The sequence below is a fragment of the Etheostoma cragini genome, chromosome 3, assembly GCF_013103735.1.
Source record: "Etheostoma cragini isolate CJK2018 chromosome 3, CSU_Ecrag_1.0, whole genome shotgun sequence".
NCBI classification, from domain to species: Eukaryota; Metazoa; Chordata; class Actinopteri; order Perciformes; family Percidae; genus Etheostoma; species Etheostoma cragini.
This window is the reverse complement of record NC_048409.1, coordinates 14,696,652-14,715,728: the sequence shown is the minus strand read 5'-3', so window position 1 is coordinate 14,715,728 and position 19,077 is coordinate 14,696,652. Positions and strand designations below refer to the sequence as shown.

General features: G+C 40.5%; 1 protein-coding gene across 2 annotated transcripts in view; it reads right to left on the bottom strand.

Moving 5' to 3' along the window:
• The window catches only part of LOC117940416 (cGMP-inhibited 3',5'-cyclic phosphodiesterase A-like), a 53,268-nt gene extending 35,607 nt beyond the window's left edge, over positions 1–17,661 (bottom strand). Inside the window, exon 1 of one of the 2 annotated variants that reach the window (XM_034865728.1) lies at positions 16,348–17,661. In XM_034865728.1, the coding sequence (XP_034721619.1) occupies positions 16,348–17,268 (921 nt within the window). In that variant the 5' untranslated portion in view covers positions 17,269–17,661. The remainder of the gene's footprint in view (positions 1–16,347) is intronic. The other variant, XM_034865723.1, reaches the window with a different exon arrangement.
• Between the last annotated feature and the right edge of the window lie 1,416 nt (positions 17,662–19,077).

Here is a 19,077-nt window from a genome sequence, read left to right as displayed (position 1 = left end):
CTCCCCTTGTCTCAAAGGGTCATACATCGATACTACAGTAGCAACTTACATACTTAAATACTTTACAGCTGCAATGAATGCAATGCAGGGGAGGAAAAAAGAGCATGTTTTGCCACGAAATCATTTGTCTAATGTTTGATGGTTCTTTATTTGTGCTTTAGAATATAATCACTATGAAACAATCTGCTTTTTAACTGCAGGAGACACAGTTAGTAACCAAAGGTTTCAATTTCTAATGCCAGAAAACGCAGACATGCTCATATTCCTGAAAAAGAACATGACCATACAGTATCTAACCCCACTTTTGCACCAGGCTCGTCTGCGCTGTGTTCTGGATGTGCCACGGTTCCCACAAGCAACTGCGGCCATTCAAGTCAATGCTTGATATTCCACCAGCCGTGCCACAGCGCGTCCCGGAGGCGTACGTGAAGCGGCTCCCCGCTCCGCTAAAGATATGCGCCAGGTCTGTTTTCACGGCGAGCGGCGGGGCGTTGGGACAGCCAAGCCAAGTGAAACAGCCAGAGCATCCAATCAGTTTACCAAAAGACACCCCAACCCCAATATTGTTTATGTCTCCTCTACAACCATGGACGACAAGAGATTCATCTTGGAGGTGGAAAAAGACCCTTTTTATAAGGACAACGCCAGAAAAGAGAAGTGCATGCAGTTAATCAAGGTGCCTGAAGTGGAAGTTAGATACTAGCTAATAAACACATGATTGTTCTGTAAAGTACTTGTAGAGACAACATGGTCTGCGAGTCGGGCAGATGAGACGCGCTGCTTCTGAGAGCGCAGATCCACATGGCGGTGATCCACTTTATTCCTTTCGGTGACATCAAGCGACATTAACGCATGTGCAAAGCATCCTAGGAAGGCGGCGCTGCATTTGCTGCACGTCAAAAACATTGCCCGATGCCAATCTTTATGCAAACTAATCCGTTGAACACGACATGACAATCCAGTAGAAGTAAATGAAAATCTTTCGATCTGAAATGAAGACAGATTCAGCAACCGCATGGCTTATTTCTTGCCTAAAATGTTTTCAGAAACACGTTTTGGTGAACTATTTAAAATAAAATACGAGATAAAATTCTCAACAAGCCGCCATGATGGTTGTTCTGAAATTTAGGGTTAGTCAGACCCATATGACGCATTTGTCCAACCAGCTGCCGGTCAAGGGAATGGAGCAGCCACCATGGACGTATGATGTCACAACACCACGCTTCAGTTGTGTTACATAAAATGGATCTGTACGGTGATACGCTTGAGTTGTGGTTTGGCGCACGGCGGAAGACGCAACGCTGAACAGACGCGCCCGGGGGGAAATGGGGATTAGGCCGCCGGTCATTCTCTGTTTGCACCTTGATTATTTGAAGAGAACTAATTTGATTATGGTTTGGAAAAAATATAGTAATTAATTTTTTTATTTTGTTTGGGAACAAACAATTTCTTAATGTTTATCAAAAGTCCCTTGCTTATTTAGTATGCCCAGTACCAGAATTAAAAGACCTGCTGGCACATTCCAATCCAGTGTTTTGATGGGAAGTTAGAAAATACAGTTGTGTGGCTTTTCATCAAACAAACCACTAAGCAAATTGCATTAAATCATAAAATGACATTGCATTGGTAAGTAACAATGTAGAGTATGTGATAAGCAATAGTAATACATTTCTTCCAGTTCAGTGAGGAACAAAATGTTAAAAACTTGAAAAACGATTTTAAAAAACGTGTTTGCAGTACAAAGTAACTAAATTAAATCAGTCCATAGCCGTTAGAAATGAGGGTCTATTTCATACCGAAATATCCCAAGCAAGTTATTTTAAACATCAGAGGTAAAGTAACATTGTACTCTCTCATCCATCATTTCACGGTCCATTTCCCCATTATTGTAATAACTTCCAGTTTCAAAGGAGCAGGTATGCCAGAGTGTTACTCAGTGATGCTCACCTGTCACAACAGAGCCCAACATTAAAACGCTGTTTAGCTTCCACATTTTTACATGCAGATGACAAAAAGTGAACTTATTGTCTCTCAACATGGACCACCTCTGACAATCAGCAGCCGTATGTCCCTCATCAATCAGAACCAGATCAATCCCCTCAGAGAAATAATTCAGTTGCAGTTGCTCACAGTCACATTTGTGGTAAAAAAAAAAAGAGTAAGAAAGGAGCAAATCAATAAGTATGTACAGTAAATACCCAATCTGCGTATGTGTATGTGTATTATGAGGGATAATGGAAGGGAAAAACACTCCCAGATGCATGTGATGCAATTATACCCTGGATTATCTGATTGGGTAATCTACAGGCAGGCTGGAGGCGTCCAAGACAAACACACGGCATACTGTTGACTGAGCATAAACTAGGAAGCACACACACACACGCACGCACACACGCACAGACACACACAAACACCTGTAATTAAACATATTCTCAATTGTGCATAGATATAGTGAACACCAAGCAGAAAGGCTGTAATAAAAGCAGCAGTGATTTGTATTCATCACAAAGAAATTGCATTTGTGTTTCTTCTGTGTCTTCTGCATGTAGAGAGGAACAGGAGTGTTTTTTTCCCTGGAAGCTTTGTATTATGTAATCAAGCGGAGGACATTAAGTTGCTGATTGTATTGCATATATATAAACACACAGTATCTATAAAATTTGGGACAACTACACATACTTATGAGGCTGGCAGCTGACATGTGCTGTGCGTGCATGCGAGCAGGAGACGCCAGTTGACTGGGTCAGCGATCTAACCCACAATGACACTTTGAATCAATCTGAATAGAGGTCTTGCTTTATGAGGACACAGCATATCTGGAAGCATCACAGAGGCCAGGCTTAGTGTGTGTGTGTGTGTGTGTGTGTGTGTGTGTGTGTGTGTGTGTGTGTGTGTGTGTGTGTGTGTGTGCATGTGTATATAGTTTGTGTCCGCACATGTCTTCATGCAATATTTGTTATACACACATCATCAGCTGTGCAGAATACACACCAGACAGGGTCTAGTGAAGGAAAGAGGTTTAGCTATACTTTGCCAACAGAGGGCGCTTCAAGTGTAGTAAAGTACGTACAAAATAAACAATGGCAAACTGGACATTTACACATATTCACTATTTATGATTAGCGGAGGACACACTAGGGTAGCTTTTTTTCTTCAAGTGCTTATTGTAAAGAAATCAACTCATCTTAAAACGTGGCATTATCTCTTGAGAGTTTTAAACAGGCAGTCATGCCTACAATCACATGAGACCACTTAGCAAAGATGTGTTGGTAACAATAATTTAATAATTTTAATAATCAAATTAAATATAATTTAATAATTTTGGGGGCATCACATTAAGCTTTCAACATTAACCATTGACGAAAATTGCGGGGGGTCAGGACCTGCTCCATCTGATGGTTGTCCCCCAATAAAAACATCATTAAAAACCACGCTGTGTAGTGTATACAGTATGCTATATAATTAAAATAATAAAGTAAGTAGTAAAACAGCGAGTTTCCACTCAGCTTATAGACATTACATGACGTCACAGGTTCTTAAACTGCATTTTTTTGGCTCAAGAGAAGTTTTTTCAAGTCCATTGATTAAAAAGTCAGAATAGACCTCATAACCAACCTTGTCTGCAGTTTGAACTGCATTTCTAAACCTGGCCGCGGTTTAACAGGATATATTACTTTTACAATGGTGGCCTATGGGAAAAATTCTTTCTAGGCTCTTTGCCGCTGAAAAAGACTTGGCTGAAAGGCTAAGCGGTGTTCCTGGGGGTTGGCTTTCCCCCTTTACATCACCTAGGCACACAAATGCAGTGGGAGCGAGTTCGAATCACTTCAGAGGTTGTGGAACTCCAGTAAGCAGGCTGGCAAGGCTATTTCATTCACTTTAAACACAGGATGAAGGGATTCTTTTCTCTTGAACAAAAAATGCAGAGTCATTGATTAATTATTCATAACAAAGAAATGTTCACACCCCAATTTTTTTCTTTTTTATAAGGTTTGGTATGTTAGCAATTGAAACGTTACCTACTGGTAGTTGTTTTGGTGTCTTGTAAGATAGCTTGTTGGATAGTAAGTCACCCACTACAACTAACGCGGCGATAAGCCTATGTGTGAACTGATATCAGGCTTATATTGTAGATCTACCGTGGTGTTTTGCTCGATATGACAGGCAGATCAGGAGTAAGTGACGTCCTCTGTCCAAAATGAAATCTAATCTTACGTGGAGGATGCAAGATCATTTAATAATTTTAAAATAACCATGTGGTAAACCTATAAACATAACTCATATTTAAAAAAACTGTTTGTGTTGTTGCTCAGATACAATTAGCAAACCAAAAGACCAAGCACAAAACATCCCCATATTAAAACATTAATGATACATCAAAACTTCAAAAACACTGCAATAAATAAATGATTTTAAAGAAGGATATTTTGGTAGATTTAAAGAGAAACTTTGAGAAGAAGGATAATGGCCCAGTATCCATGCTACACTCGTAATAGTAGCAAGGCTATGGCAACCAACTAATCAACCTTCCGACCCGGAGATGTCAGCCCTACTGCTGCAGTTGAAAATGCTGATGATGGGGTGAAAAGCAGTTAAGTTGTGAAATGTAACATCAAAAGAATGAGCCAAAAGACACTAAAATGCTCTGCACAACTGAGGGGAACTGCATAGTTAGGTAATAATAATCTGTGAGCTTGTTCCTATGCGAATGATAGCTTTATATTACGCATTTCCCCCAGCTTTACACATACTAGTGCCAGTCTCAGGCTTCAGGTGTTTCTTCTGTCATCCTGGTGTCAGTAATAAAGTGTTTTGCGGCCTATGATTTACTGAAACGCTGACCCATATAAGGCTGCTTTGCAAATGAGGTGGGGACGCAAAAGTGTTGTCAATACATAATCCCACTAATTTTAGAGGAACAGTGGTTTAGAAAAATTGTCGTCATACATCGCAGGATAATAAAGGCCAAAGGCAGAATTTTTAATTGGTTCTACATTTAAGTGAATCTTACAAATGGCCTCAAAAAATGTGTCACTTTGCAAGATTGCTGAATAAGAAATTCCCTCTCCTCTAAGATCAAATCTAGCTTTTAGAGAAATCCTAACTGTATCATCAGTATGTCGCCCAATGCAACTGTATGGCTCTTTCAAGCGTTTTGAATAGTTTTTGGATGATAACGGCACTGAGGCCTGTAGCCTTGATTAGCTGCCTGAATCCTCGCTTGTCAACAGGATACATTTTTTGTTGGTATGTATGGTGTTTGCTGATAAAAAAAAACTAAAATCAGCATAATATTTTAAGCTAACTAGCTCAGTCAGTAACAGTCCAACATTGCCGTGTATTCCAACAATTTCGGCATAAAAACTGTCTAAAGATCTGGCCTTTAATCCCAAACTGCCCTTGCTGAATCAACAGAGCAATAAACCAGGTCAAATTATGGAAATCCCTAATTGTGTTGTGTCAAATTGATTTTCTTCAATCTTAAATTGACAAATGTCTTGGAAAGTAAAGCGCTCACTGAGAGCAGAACTGGTTATAACTTTCCTGTTGATTGAGTGTTTACTGACGTACAAGAGAAAAAACACATACAAACAGACGTATGGACAGATCTAGATTCTGCTCGACGATGCTTTCCCCTAGTCAGGCCAACCACCCTTCCCTCTTTCACCTCTCACCGAGCATATTTTGGAGCTAAAACACACCATTGAATCAAGTAACAAGGCAATCCTTGTCCGAGGTCACCAAACCTCATCTGGATAGCCAGTGGGGAAGCCACTGTACGTGTGTGTGTGTGAATGTGTAAGCACGTGTATACAGTAGTGGCCAAGCCAGGTTTAAATTATTTGCTGCTGACTTTCAGGAGCAAGCTGTGGAGGTTACTCTCTCACAAACGCACGCACACACACACACACACACACACACACACACAAACACACACACACACAGATTTTGCTCTCTCTTTGCTCTCTATCCCCGGCCCTCTCCTCTCTCTGTGGGAGCATGTGGCACAGAGCCATGTTCACATTATGCAGAGACAAACACACACATGCAATATCTGTCGCACAAAACCACAAGTGATCGACACAAACTTGTGCCAAGAGTGTGTGTGAGAGTCTGTGTGAGAGCTCGGAGTGATGGTGTGTTTAGAAACTGCAGCAGAGAGGCTGAACAGAGGGACCAGATAGTTGTCCTTTTACCATCAACACTCCTCCTGCACTTGGCAGCAAACCTCCTTTCACTCCCCTTCTTTTTTCTCACCCTCCCCAGCAACTCTTTCAACACTCTCTCTCTTTCCCCTCCTCTCAATCTCTCCCTGCTCCTCTCTCACGCAGTAGCTCCTGCATTAGACCCCCTCAAGCTAGTTTGTTCTCGCCCTTCCTTCTCTCTCTCTCTCTCTCTCTCTCACTAACCCACATTTGGCTTTTTGACTGCAGCTTGGGGCTGGATGCAGCTCGTGCTAATGCCACTGTGTTCTTCTCCTTCAATCCCTTCTTTTTTATCACATCTTTCCATCTATCTTCAGCATCTGTCGCTCTGTTTACCTTTCCTATATTTCTCAGTGTTTCTTTTGAATAAAATGATCCATTCAAGAAGTCCAAAGCAGCACATTTGGCAACACAGACCTGTCTAGCTATGTTTTTCCTTAACCTTGTCTAATTTCTGTACATCTAACTCCACTTCTTCACTGCGTTTTCTCTGCTTAGCTCTACTCTTCCACTCCCTTTGTCTATCAATGAGCAAAGAGAGGTCTAACCTTAGAGTAAAACACTTGATATTTCATCTGATTGGCGTTCTGGCACTTTTTCCCCCTGGTTATATTTACACTTTCTTACTGAGAAAATAATACCAGGAGTGTTTTCTATAACTCTTCACTCGTGCAAAATATGAAAATAAAAGTCCAGTACCAGTGTTCTAGAGCTGCAAAGATTAATCGATTAATCGATAAGTTGTCAACTTTTAAATTAATGTGGACAAAACAAGACATTTGGGGACGTCATCTTGGGCTTTTTGGGAAACACTGATCCACATTTTTCACTATTTTATGACATTTTATCGACCAAACAGCTAATCGATTGATCGAGAAAATATTCAACAGAATAATTGACTATGAAAAGAATTGTTAGTTGCAGCCCAGCAGTGTTCTCTCTGGGGAAACGGTTCTTAAAACCTTACTGCGTTGTATGTATTCATTACATATAAAAAACACTATTCTCAATTATCTCAATAAAATGTATAATAAGCCTCAATGTTACTCAAAGTCAGATAGCTCTGGATAACAGAACAGGTTGTGTGTCTCCCTGGAAATGTATTTGCGTCAATGGGAGAATGAGGGCCTTCCCTCAAATAGATCTCCGGCACGTCATTGCTTTAATATCTCTCTCCCCTCCCTTACACAGATACTGTATATGATGATGAATATGTTATGCAACACAGTATGGCCTTATTCAGGGTCTAACCTCCATTAGAATGAAATGAAAAAATTTAAAAAGATTTACAAATTACAAGAAAACTAATTTGTGTCGCCCCGCTAAGGCGTTGCACTTTGACACGTTTCCAATGTAGTGCAACTTATCATACAGTAACTGTCATCTTTCGATGGCCTTGGATGAAACTAGTGGATAAATGTTTTCCGCAATGAACAACTGTGACTCTGTAACAGAGAAGGAAAGAAAACTGCATGATGAAACATAAAAAAACACTTTGAAATAGTGCTGCTTTTTATAGGCATTCTATTTATGGCTATTGTTATCTTGTATGAGTGAGTGCTCTTCAATTGCATGTGACCCAAAAACTACTAGCAGAGGCCGTTTCCCCACCAAAATCCCAATCCCACTGACACCCTAGCTAAAAGACAAAACACAAGGTCTCTGTGTGGAGCTAGTCCAAAAAGATCACAGTGGAATCAAATTCATGTCAAAATCCTCAAATATTAAAGGGCTCATATAATGCTTTCTGGCATTTTCCCTTTCTTTTGTGTTATATATCTTTTTGTATATTTAATAGGTTTACAAAGTCCAAAGTCCACCCGAAAGGGACTTAACATCTTCTAGAGAAAACACTGTTCACAAACTTCTCCAAACAGCTCCATTGTGGTCCAGCCTTTACTTCTGTGACTAAACTTTTATGCAATAAAATATCTGACCTTTGTTTGCAATCTACCACACTAAATAGTCAAATTTAAAACATTTCTTAACAACATGATGAAACAAAAACATTTATCTTCAGTCAGTTGGAAACTTATGCAAAATAACAATCAGTCTAGTTACTCTTTTGTAACTGCAGTCTTCTTTACAGAAGATGACAATCAAGTTCACAACAAAACCAACAAAAAACAATAAAATATCCATGTCCATGATTTTCTCTAAACAATTATGTGTCTTACCAAACTATTTCTGAATAGTTGAACATATACCACACAGAAAACTGACTTGTTAGTTGTACTGCCAGTCAAAGAATATGGTACACGCACATAGCAGAACTTGCAAACTGTGGCTTTTTTTGTTGACATTGCAAACATTTTCAACATAACTCACTGGAAATCCAAAATACTTCTACACCGGTGACTTCAGTGAAAAAGGAGGGGGCTCAAGTTCTGTCGATGGGTCTCCTGCTCCTGCAGTTGCCATGCTATCTTTTGATGGCAGTAGCAGTAGGAGGCTGACTAGCAGCACTTCAACACTAGTGTTGACGAACTGACCGAAGAGCCGGTTAATGAACACGAGTCGAGTTACTGAACAGGGAGAATAAACCGACTCACTCCATTTTTTTTACCTCATTTGTGCCGGTTGCGCTTCGCTCAAGCTGAGTGCGATCGGTGTATGCGCAGTTTTGTGTGTGTGTGTCTGTGTGTGTGTGTGTGTGTGTGTGTGTGTGTGTGTGTGTGTGTCTGTGTATAGCTGGTCTTCTTCTGCTACTATGTGTGTAGTAATCTAGCTCATTAGCGCCTCCACTGGAGTGGTTTTAGTATCAAGTCCCCTAATACATCCATGCAGGCTACACGTGTGTTTTTTTCTGCTTGGCAAGCCAATGCTGATGTTGCAGCATCAACGATTCCATTTTTTAATTCAAGATTGTAACTTTATTTTGCGTAACACCCTTAGAGTGAAAAACGAGCGTCACTTTGTAACACACGTTATAGTGCTCGTCTAACTGCTAGCGGTCCAGCTGCACGCCCTCGTACCCTGCAACTGACTAGGTAGCAGTTATTTCTATATCTTAGAACTAAATTCTAGTGTTCTAACACTGACTTTACCCAACCTGTATAACATAATACATGGGCTAGGTATTTCTTGTGTTTGTTTTATTTTAATTTATAAAACAGAGAGCTCAACACACAGGGTGAAAAGAGGAGCTGCAGCAATGTGCGGTACAACAATTACATGTTGAAAATTAAACCACATAAACCTATTCTGGTACAACCTCTAAAAATTATGAACCTGAAAATGAGCATAATATGAGCACTTTAAAACTCAACTTGGCATCATATTGAAACAAACCCCTCATTACATTATAAACTATATTTTTCTGCATAGCAATACAACACCAAAACAAGATATTCCTCTCACCAGAAAAAAACTAAAATAAATACAGAAATAAAAACACAGAGCCAATGCCATTTTCCAGCTTTGAGTTCAGCAGAGTGCCTTGCCTCTGGCTTGACAGGCTGCACCAGCCTGCTTCATAAATACTGCACAACCAACGCTTGATGAGAAAAAGCCACTTCTCTTAGGTACAACTGCACTCTAGAAAGCATCATTATCTACAGTAAGGATAAACTGTATCTGCAAACGGTGTGTGTTTGTGTCAGAGAGAAACTTTGAGAGAGAAGGAATTGGGAGGGTAAAAGAAAGCAAATGTGAGTAACTGATATGACTAATTTGATAAAAGCCTGTTGTGTAAAACTAATGGACATATGGCAGGTTCCAAAATGGTACACAACTGAATAAAAACCAAAAAAGAGTGCAATCATTTCAGTTTCACAACATAACTTAGAGGCATAAGGAGATGTAAAATATATTCTTAGAATATTAAATATTTACACAAGGGGTTATTATTTTCTCAGCCTTGGGGTCATGGTTCCGTATTGGGGGGTTTGATATGCAGACTGGACCTGTGTCTGAAGTCACTCCCTCATGCCCACTGCCCGCATGTTAAACTCAGAAGCTTACTCTGCACTGAGTAGTTCATTCTTGAAACTGATGAGTCCTCATTCGTTTACCGTCTCTGACAGGTGTAGTGGTAATTTATATATCTAGGAAAGGGAAGCAATTGCTTTATGGCATATTTAGAAAAAGATTATGTACATGGTGCACATGTTTTACTCCATTATACAAACCTTTGAGTTTTGTATAATGGAGGATATACTTTACACTTACAATTTGGACACACAAATAAAATGTTTACAGCTGCAGTGGCAACTGTTTTTTCTTTACACACAACTTTTGACAAAGACCTGCTTTTTAATTCCCAGCGCCAAACAGCAGGCGGAGCAAAGTCGTTGGCCAAAGTCGGTGTAAGACCAACAGAGCTAAAAGGACAGGACTGACGTTGGACTTCCATTCGTCAAGCAGCCAACAATTCAAATCTTACTTTATTTTTGGGTGTCAGCACACTTTTAAGGTGTTCTTGTGTTATATATATAAATATATATACTCTAAAACTCTTCATGTTTTAACTATACTTATTACAAAAATCAAGTACAATAAATCAATAATCTTGATATTGGTACCATTTGGGGTTATTTCTTAAACTACTTTAATACCCAAGGTGCAATCCATTTGATTGTCTCTCTCTCTCTCTCTCTCTCTCTCTCTCTCTCTCCGCTACATCAATCTCCATGTTCTTCTTGCTGGTCCAACAGATTACACAGTGTGGACAGGCTACGAGAGGACACGCTGTCCTCAGCATCTGCTCAATTGTGAGACATTTTAAGTTTCAAAGTTCAATTTGTCATCAGTCCTGTTTCAGACATGACGGGTTAGAACAGGTAATGGAGCTGTTCTAATAGTCCACTAACTCAGCGTTCCCTGGATACCAATTAGCAATGAACAACCAAGCATCTACAGTTGGACAGCTAATGTGGGATCAGTTCGAGCTTCCAAATGAGAGAATGAAAAGTGTGAGATGGGACGCTTCTGGACAGGGCACTCTGAAAGGTGTATGTGATATGCTGTACAGAACCATTGTTAACTCACCATCACCCTGCAGACTATAGTAGGTAAACTTACAAATTTTGTTCACAGCCTTCTTCATAAAAGGCTAAAACTATGGTTATTGCTATAATCCATGGTGACAATTTATTGACACAAAAGTAGATTGATTTGCCCAATACCTTAAAATTGGCTGTACGTCACCTCGATCACAAACAGCACTAAAGTGACGAGTTGTGTAGCCAAGAAAGGGGCTCATTCCTTTTTTGCTTTTTAAAAAAAAAAAAAAATGGTATTGCATATATATTTTGAGTAATAAAAAGCATGAGAAAAGGAAAGAAAATGAATAACAGAAATCTAGATGATAAATCTGATTTGTTTTAATATCAAGGAAAATGGCTTGGCTATTTAAAAGTAGCTATGAAGTGCAAAGACTAGTATGCAAGCAGACAGAATAACCAGTCATCTCACTGTGAGGTATACCTCTGAGCATTTAACCTGTCAATTACACCACTAATCAAAAGAAGAGGTCTAAGCAATTTAATTACTGCAATTAGGCTTTTCTTTCTCAGTCACACTTTCTTTCATTTTCTAGTCTCAAAATCTACAAATGACATCAGGACAACGTTGCCAACTAATGGGAAAAGACCTGTGTAATCAGTTAGGATTACATTTCTTCTTTAGCTAAGCCATATGTGAGTGATTATGACACAAGCTCACCCACTCAGAATGAGCACTGAGAACCCCTACTGCACAAGCATGTGTATGGATCACCACTATCTCTGCATATTGCAGCGATATTGCCAGCTCCCCATTTAATCTTTGTCACTGGAGGGCATGAGCACATTTAGGGGCAAAGACTGCAGGGGAGTTACTTTCAGTGCACGAGGCATTCATGGGTATAAAAGGATGGTCAGTGGACATTGTTAGTTTCAGTGGGAGGTTACCATAAATAGCTATTAATAGTATCAAATAAAGCACGATCTAACATGTTTTCATGATTTGCAAATATGAGAGAGCGAGTGACATCAGATGCTGTAGTCAGTTGTGTAAAAATGCTTTAATAAAAGCTGAAAAAAAGCAGAAATCACAGACCACTTTTTGGGCTTAAAATATTATCGTTTTGTTTTTTTATTTGAATGTTCACTCCAAATTCTTGTTGTTAAATAGATTATTATGGCAAAAGTAAAGCAAGCTCACTTTTGGCATGGTAATATGTCTTACTATTATTCTGTGTAGGGCTGGGCAATATGGAGAAAATCAAGTATTTCAATATTTTTGACCAAATATCTCGATATTGATACCACATTGATATTGTAGTGTTGACTGTGGATGCTTTCTCAAAATATTTACACAATGAGATTTTTGATGAATAATCATCAATAATGTGGACTCATGACTAAGTGATTAAAGAAAAACAATAGAAACGTTACATAAGTCAGGTAAGATCAGAAAATGACATCACTTTACTGTAATGCAGCCAGGGTGGGAAATTAACTTTTTTGCCCACCAGCCACAATGGCTGGTAGGCAATTTTACCAACCACTTTCAGCCATTTTCAATTGCTTCAATACATAATTTTGTATTATTATTACTAATGTTATTAATATAAGAAAATAAAAAGTGATGGGGAGAAAAAAAAATGAAAGCCTTTATTACCACACTCTGCTCCTGGGGTCCCATCTTTGCCAGCTGTTTGGTAGTGCACTTGATATGAGACTTGGATGACTCATGGTCTTTTATTGCCTCTAATTTAAGGTTAGTTGTTCCTCTAACGAACAAATTGATTGCATTTTCTAAAGACGAGTAGGTTCAACATTAAGTAGGCCTACAGTGCATGGACTGGTCGTCTGTAAGGTAGGCTATAGAGTTATGCCAATGGACGATATCATATCATCGCCATCATCAAATTCTAGTGGACGGGAAATGGACAACTGCGTCGATCTTAAACTAGCAAAGGAACTTGCGTTGGCCTTTACGCTGTGCTGACCTTTAAGTGGAAGCTACTTTCCCCCCTTACATGCAACCTATTTGTAGTGATAGTCTCTCTCTCTCCCTGTCAGTACATTAGCTCGCGCTACCTGGCTTAGTAACGTATCAGCAGGCAGTAAGGTCGTGCTTTGAGCCTCTGCTTGGTTCCACTGTACTGTCATTACAAAGATCACGGAGCTCTGATTGAGTCTAGACTTTAAGGCACCGTAGTGAAAGTAGGTCAAGTTGTAATGTACTGCCTCTACCAGCGGCAGCATGTAATACTGTCTATTTCGAGAGGGCATTTAAATGTACGTCTGATCAACTGCCAATCTAGGAGACACCGCCCAACCCTCGTAGGCTAACCATTCCCTCGTTTTCCACAATGCGCCACTTCTTCGAAAAAGTACCTTTTCTTTTTCTTTACTTCACCCCCAACAGTTGCTACTGCTGACTCCGCGACGGGCCTCTTGACACCGGGGATATGTTGCCACATTTTTTAAACTGATGTCATTGACTAGGGCTGAAAACCATTCAACCAGCCACTGTGGCTGGTATATAAGGCAAAGTCACCTGCCACTTTGAAAAAGTACCCGCCATTGGCTGGTGGCAGGCAGTGATGGGAATAACGGCGGTATAAATAACGGCCATTACTAGAGGCATAACTTTTTTCAGTAACGAGTAATCTAATTGATTACTCCTCCCATCTTAATAACGCCAATACCGTTACTGCCGGAAGATGCAGCGCGTTACTGTAATTGAAGCTGTTTTTTTTTCCATCAGACCAACTTGATCTCTGAGCCAAGAAGCAAGGACTTTTTTTCTTCCTTGGAAAGTGGGCAGTGCACGAGACAAACGCATAAATGCTACCGATTGGCTGAGGTTGAGAAAAATTTCATAGTAAGCCAATCAGAGGTAGTGTTGGGCTGGTGTTCAAAAGCATGCATAGTTGGACACAACGAACAACACAAGCAAGTCAGTCAACGAGAGACAGGTAGGCCTATGGCGTTATGAGAGTAAGGGGAGGGGGTGACTTTTCCTGATAAAGATTTCCCACCGTGGTCTTAAAACATAGGCACTACGACTCTAGAGTGGTTACTCACTCACACACACACACACACACACACACACACACACACACACACACACCAGAGCAAAAGTATAAATATTAAGCCACTTACGTTATGTGCACTACAAGGACTGTATATATTTGTTATTTATTTTGCTATAGTGCTTAACAAGCATTATTTAATTTTGCCCAGTTGTAGCAATAAATATCAAGAAGTTCCAAAACATTGATGTTCTTATTTGCATCGATCCACTAGACATAATATCTACATACATGGCATGTGTTTGGAGGCTAGTCTCACTTTGTTCCACAGCAACATTAAAAGAGTTTAGATTTGTGTACATTTTTTCTGTTGGTAATGTATGGTATTAAGTGTATAATGTTCAGATTTATAATAAATAATTTAACATGCACATGTATTTTATGTTCTGTTAAAAAGGGGTGGAGGTAGGGTCCCATTTGAACATGAAAGTAACACATTAGTTACTTTCTGAAGTAACTAGTTACATTTGTAATTTGCAACTGAGTATCTAATGTAGTTATTTTTTGGGAGAAGTAACTAGTAACCGTAACTAATTACTTTTTAAGAAAGACATTGTTGGGATGATTTGTTGTGGTGTAAATCCAATCTTGCAGGGCATGCAATGTTTAAAGAGTGCTTTTTATTGGGTCCATTTTATAGTGAACATTCAACTTTCTGTCAATTTAACATGTGACAATGAATAATGTACCCAATTTCAGATGATACCCATGGCGGATACACATGAGTACTGACAAATCCTCAGTATTGAGGTTTATCTAAACATTGTAGATTCAACATCTGTAAAAAATGAGAGATTACATGAGATGTAGAATACTATCTGTAAATCAAAGTACTATTGTCAATGTGGAAAAATAGGCAATCATTTTGAATAAATGAAAAATGATGAAGGACTTCAAACTCTGGCTGTCTGTAAGTGGACAGAAAACGATATAGTACAATTCACTTTGGTTTTCTGACATTGAGCATTCATGAAAGCACAAATCTCTCCATATACCATGTGTTATGATATACCAGTCCACAATCAACACATCTTTTACATCTGCACATTTAAATCAGAACACAAACCAGATGTTAAAATTCTGATTCATAGGAAGTAATCCCAAAACCCCAAATAAACGTTTTTCAATGGGGAAAAACACTCAACCCAATTTAAGTAAAGTATGTTCAGTAGCTGAAATCAGTGCTATTTTGGGATGTGAGCAACTCAAGTCGGATAACAACAGTGAGTGTGCTTCAAGCTCCAAGTTAGCTCATTGAAAAGGTATTCAGGGCAGAGCAGATCAACCTCATTCATGGATTTTTGGTCACACCCAGCTAGTCATTGTGGATCACAATGTAAACATTTCCCCTCATCACTACAGCTTTATTCACTTTGCCCATTCTCTACACAGTTTCCCCAAAAAAATACAGACACTTCAAAGGATCAACAACAGAGATATATAGGTGTTATTTTAATTAACACAACAGAATGATAACGGAGTGGTTTACAATGTAACTCTAGTCCTCTGCTGTTATTGCCACTGACACTAGGCTACTGCAATAATCATGCATCCCAAGAGAAGGTTCTTATGAGGACACAGTTGTATCAAATTTGGCTCCATCATGTGTCAAGTTTGGAAACACGTGCACCACACCACTAGCCAGCACCCAGGATAAGAGTCTTTCAAAATATTTACATGTGACCTCACACCTATGGACCTGTGGACCTGTGCACCATCTATTTGCTTGTCAGCAGCACAAACACAGCAAGCACAATGAAGACGACCAAATTAACAGCAGTGTCTGAGCGAAAGTAAACAGCAGTGTTTGCACGCTGTAGAGAATGTTGCAATTGAACAACATGAGTTTAAATTACACATTTAGGATAGTAATGGGTCTCAGAAACAGCAGCCAGGTGTAGGTACGCAAGTCACAAGTATTATAATAATAAAGCGTGGAATTACAATTGTCGTAAAGGAAACACGCGTAAATTAAGCCATCAGCAAAAGAGAGGATACAAAAAGCGCAGCATCAGGTCTACAGTAAGTGAAAGGTCATAAGAAAAGTAATACCAAAGCAATGATAAAACGTTCAACGTGTTCTGTTTCAGACGTCCGAAGTTGGACAGGTCTTACCTGGTCCCGCGGAATGCAAGGCAGCGAAGTCCTGCGGTGGCACTTGCTGTTGCTCTGACCGTGAGCCATCATTTCCGAGGCCGCTATGGAGCTGGACCTCCGTCTCCTTTTGAAGACAGGGATGTCCTCCTCCTTCGCCCCGGTCACAGAGCCACAGCACCCCGTCCCGCTGGTCCCTGGGGCCGGCAGGAGCCGGTCAGCATACCTCGCAAGCAAAACCCCCAGCAGCCCCAGCAGGTAGGCCAGGTAGGGTCTCCAGCTGGCCCGGAATCTGCCCAGAGAGAGGAGGGAGATGGTCCTAATGACGCTAATGAAGACGAGGATGGACACTCCCTGACGCAGCCGGACGACCAGAAGAGCCCCGCTGCCCAGGCAGCCGAGGACTACCAGGGTTGCGGGGAGGGACAGCAACTGCTCCTCGGCGCCGCGCAAGAGGGACTGCGCCGCCGCTTCGCCCAAATGGCACACCGCTAACAAAAACACCGCGGTGCGGATGAGTACTCCGCAGCGAATTAGATACAGTCCGACCCAGAAGAAGGCACATACGAGTGTAAAAACGGGGGCGACGCAGTAACCCACCGTTAAAAGCAGTTCCAGAGCGCAGCCAGCAGCGAAATGAAGACGAGAGACGGAGCCGCTGCTATTTTCGTTGCTGCTGCTGCTGCTGCTGCTGCCAGCATCCCAGTCGACCAATCTGAGCAACAGAGCGAGAATAACGGAGACGGAGGCAAAGCAGAGCGCAGACGACACTCCTCGGCAAGTCCATGTCACGGCGAGTCTCAACCACGACTGGCTCCCTGCGTCCTGGTGCAACGGGGTGACACATGTCTTCACGTAGCAGTTGCGCTCCAACGCTGCCCTGGGATATTTTTCATGAGCGCTTCTTGATGAACCTCTGTCGCTGTCCGCCTCCAAGGCCATCACTCACCAGTCAAGCGGAATACAGGGCTGACCGTCCGGGGAAATAATAGATTTAGTCTCTGTGTTCAGCGTCTTCGTCTACATGTTTCACCTGTGATTCCCATGATATCGCATGTTCACTGTGCGCAACTGGCAGCTAAATATTGGTCAGTGATGCTTTCCTCCAAAACAAACATTCTATAAGTATGCATATTATTTTTTTAATAACTGCCAAATTATGGGGTTCAAAACTTTTCTGTGCCTCAGAACATTTGGTCTACTATTGGGTTGCCTCTGGTAGCCTAGTAATCAGTCAACCAAAAAAAGCAACCCCAGGCCTGGCGTCTCACACATCTAGGCCACTGGCACCACTCCTCCACATAGTCTCTCATTCACCCTCCCTCCCTCTCTCTCTCTCTCTCTCTCTCTACCCTCCCACTAAACACTATCCCTTTTTGTGCCGCTCCGGTGATTCCTCCGTCACGTTTCAGCTCTTCCCCGTGTTTCTGTTCATTCTGCAGGCTGATATGACACAGTTCGCAGTGGATGGATGCCATGTTTACATGGAGATTTCCTGGCTTGTTTTGGAAGACTAAGGAGCCAATTATATGAATAGTAGCCTAACCATATAGCCTAATACATTTTAGAGTTACTCCACTGTATAAATATGACAGGAGACCAAAAAGAGATGTCATACTGGTGCCACACAACTTCAAACTGTAAGCTATCATTAATCAATCTAAGGTCACTCAAAACTTACATGTCAAAGACATATAGAAATCTGTCTTCACTGCCATTAGAGGTGGGGGACAAAAATCCATACAACATGGTATCCCGATACTTTCAGTGGCAATACTGTATCGATAAACAGGCGCCAAGTATCGATCTTTTATTATATATGTGTTGGTCAGTTATGTCTGCTTGACATTTTGCAGCAATATATGAACAAACAGAGAAATTACATTTTTTAGATAAAACGGATGTTGAGAAAGTTTCCTTTTGGGGACGTCATTTTAAAATGGGAAAAATTTGAAGTTGGAAATTTTTTTATAAATTGTAATATATCGCACGATATTGCAATTATATCGTATCAGGAGGCGTCTGGTGAATGCCACCCCTAACTGTTAAAGGAAGTTACTTAATTCACTTTCCTTGCGCCTGTATGCACCCAGTGGCCGTTCTCATGGATGTACGCCAAAAAACAGACACACAAGAATCACAATCCTACAAACAACAAAGAGCAGAATTTAGCTCTAGTAATAATCATCTTGCTACCCATGATGTATTTCCCTCCCAGGATTAAAATCCTAAATCACATCATCCTCCGCCTCCTGTGTGGCAGACTGGCCGAGGACAAGTTAGCAGCCTTAACCTGTTTGCCCTACATTTTATGAGAGGATTTGAAAGGATGGACTGCAATCAAACAAAGATATTTCAAGGCTGCCGTCTTTTATGTAGTATTATTAATGCAACTAAATATAAATTGGTTGTGGGAAAGGAAAGCGTTATATTTTTGGTGCCAGGGCTGCAGTGTGCTATATTTAAAAGTCTTGAAATGCACGGATTGCTGCAGCTAGAATTTGAACCTAAACTAGAAAATGTGACCTTAATACACACATTTCAGCTTCCCTTCATTGGCTATTTCAGACCTGCTTCTGATGATTTACAATATTTTACCGCACATCTCTTCATACCTGACTGATCTCCTTAAACCTTGTATCCTATCCTTATTCTTTGATTACTTCATGCCTTGTATCTGTTACTATCTGTCTGGCAGCTCAGTCTCAATTCATTTACTAAGCCTAGTACTTATATCCCAAGTTTGTCCTG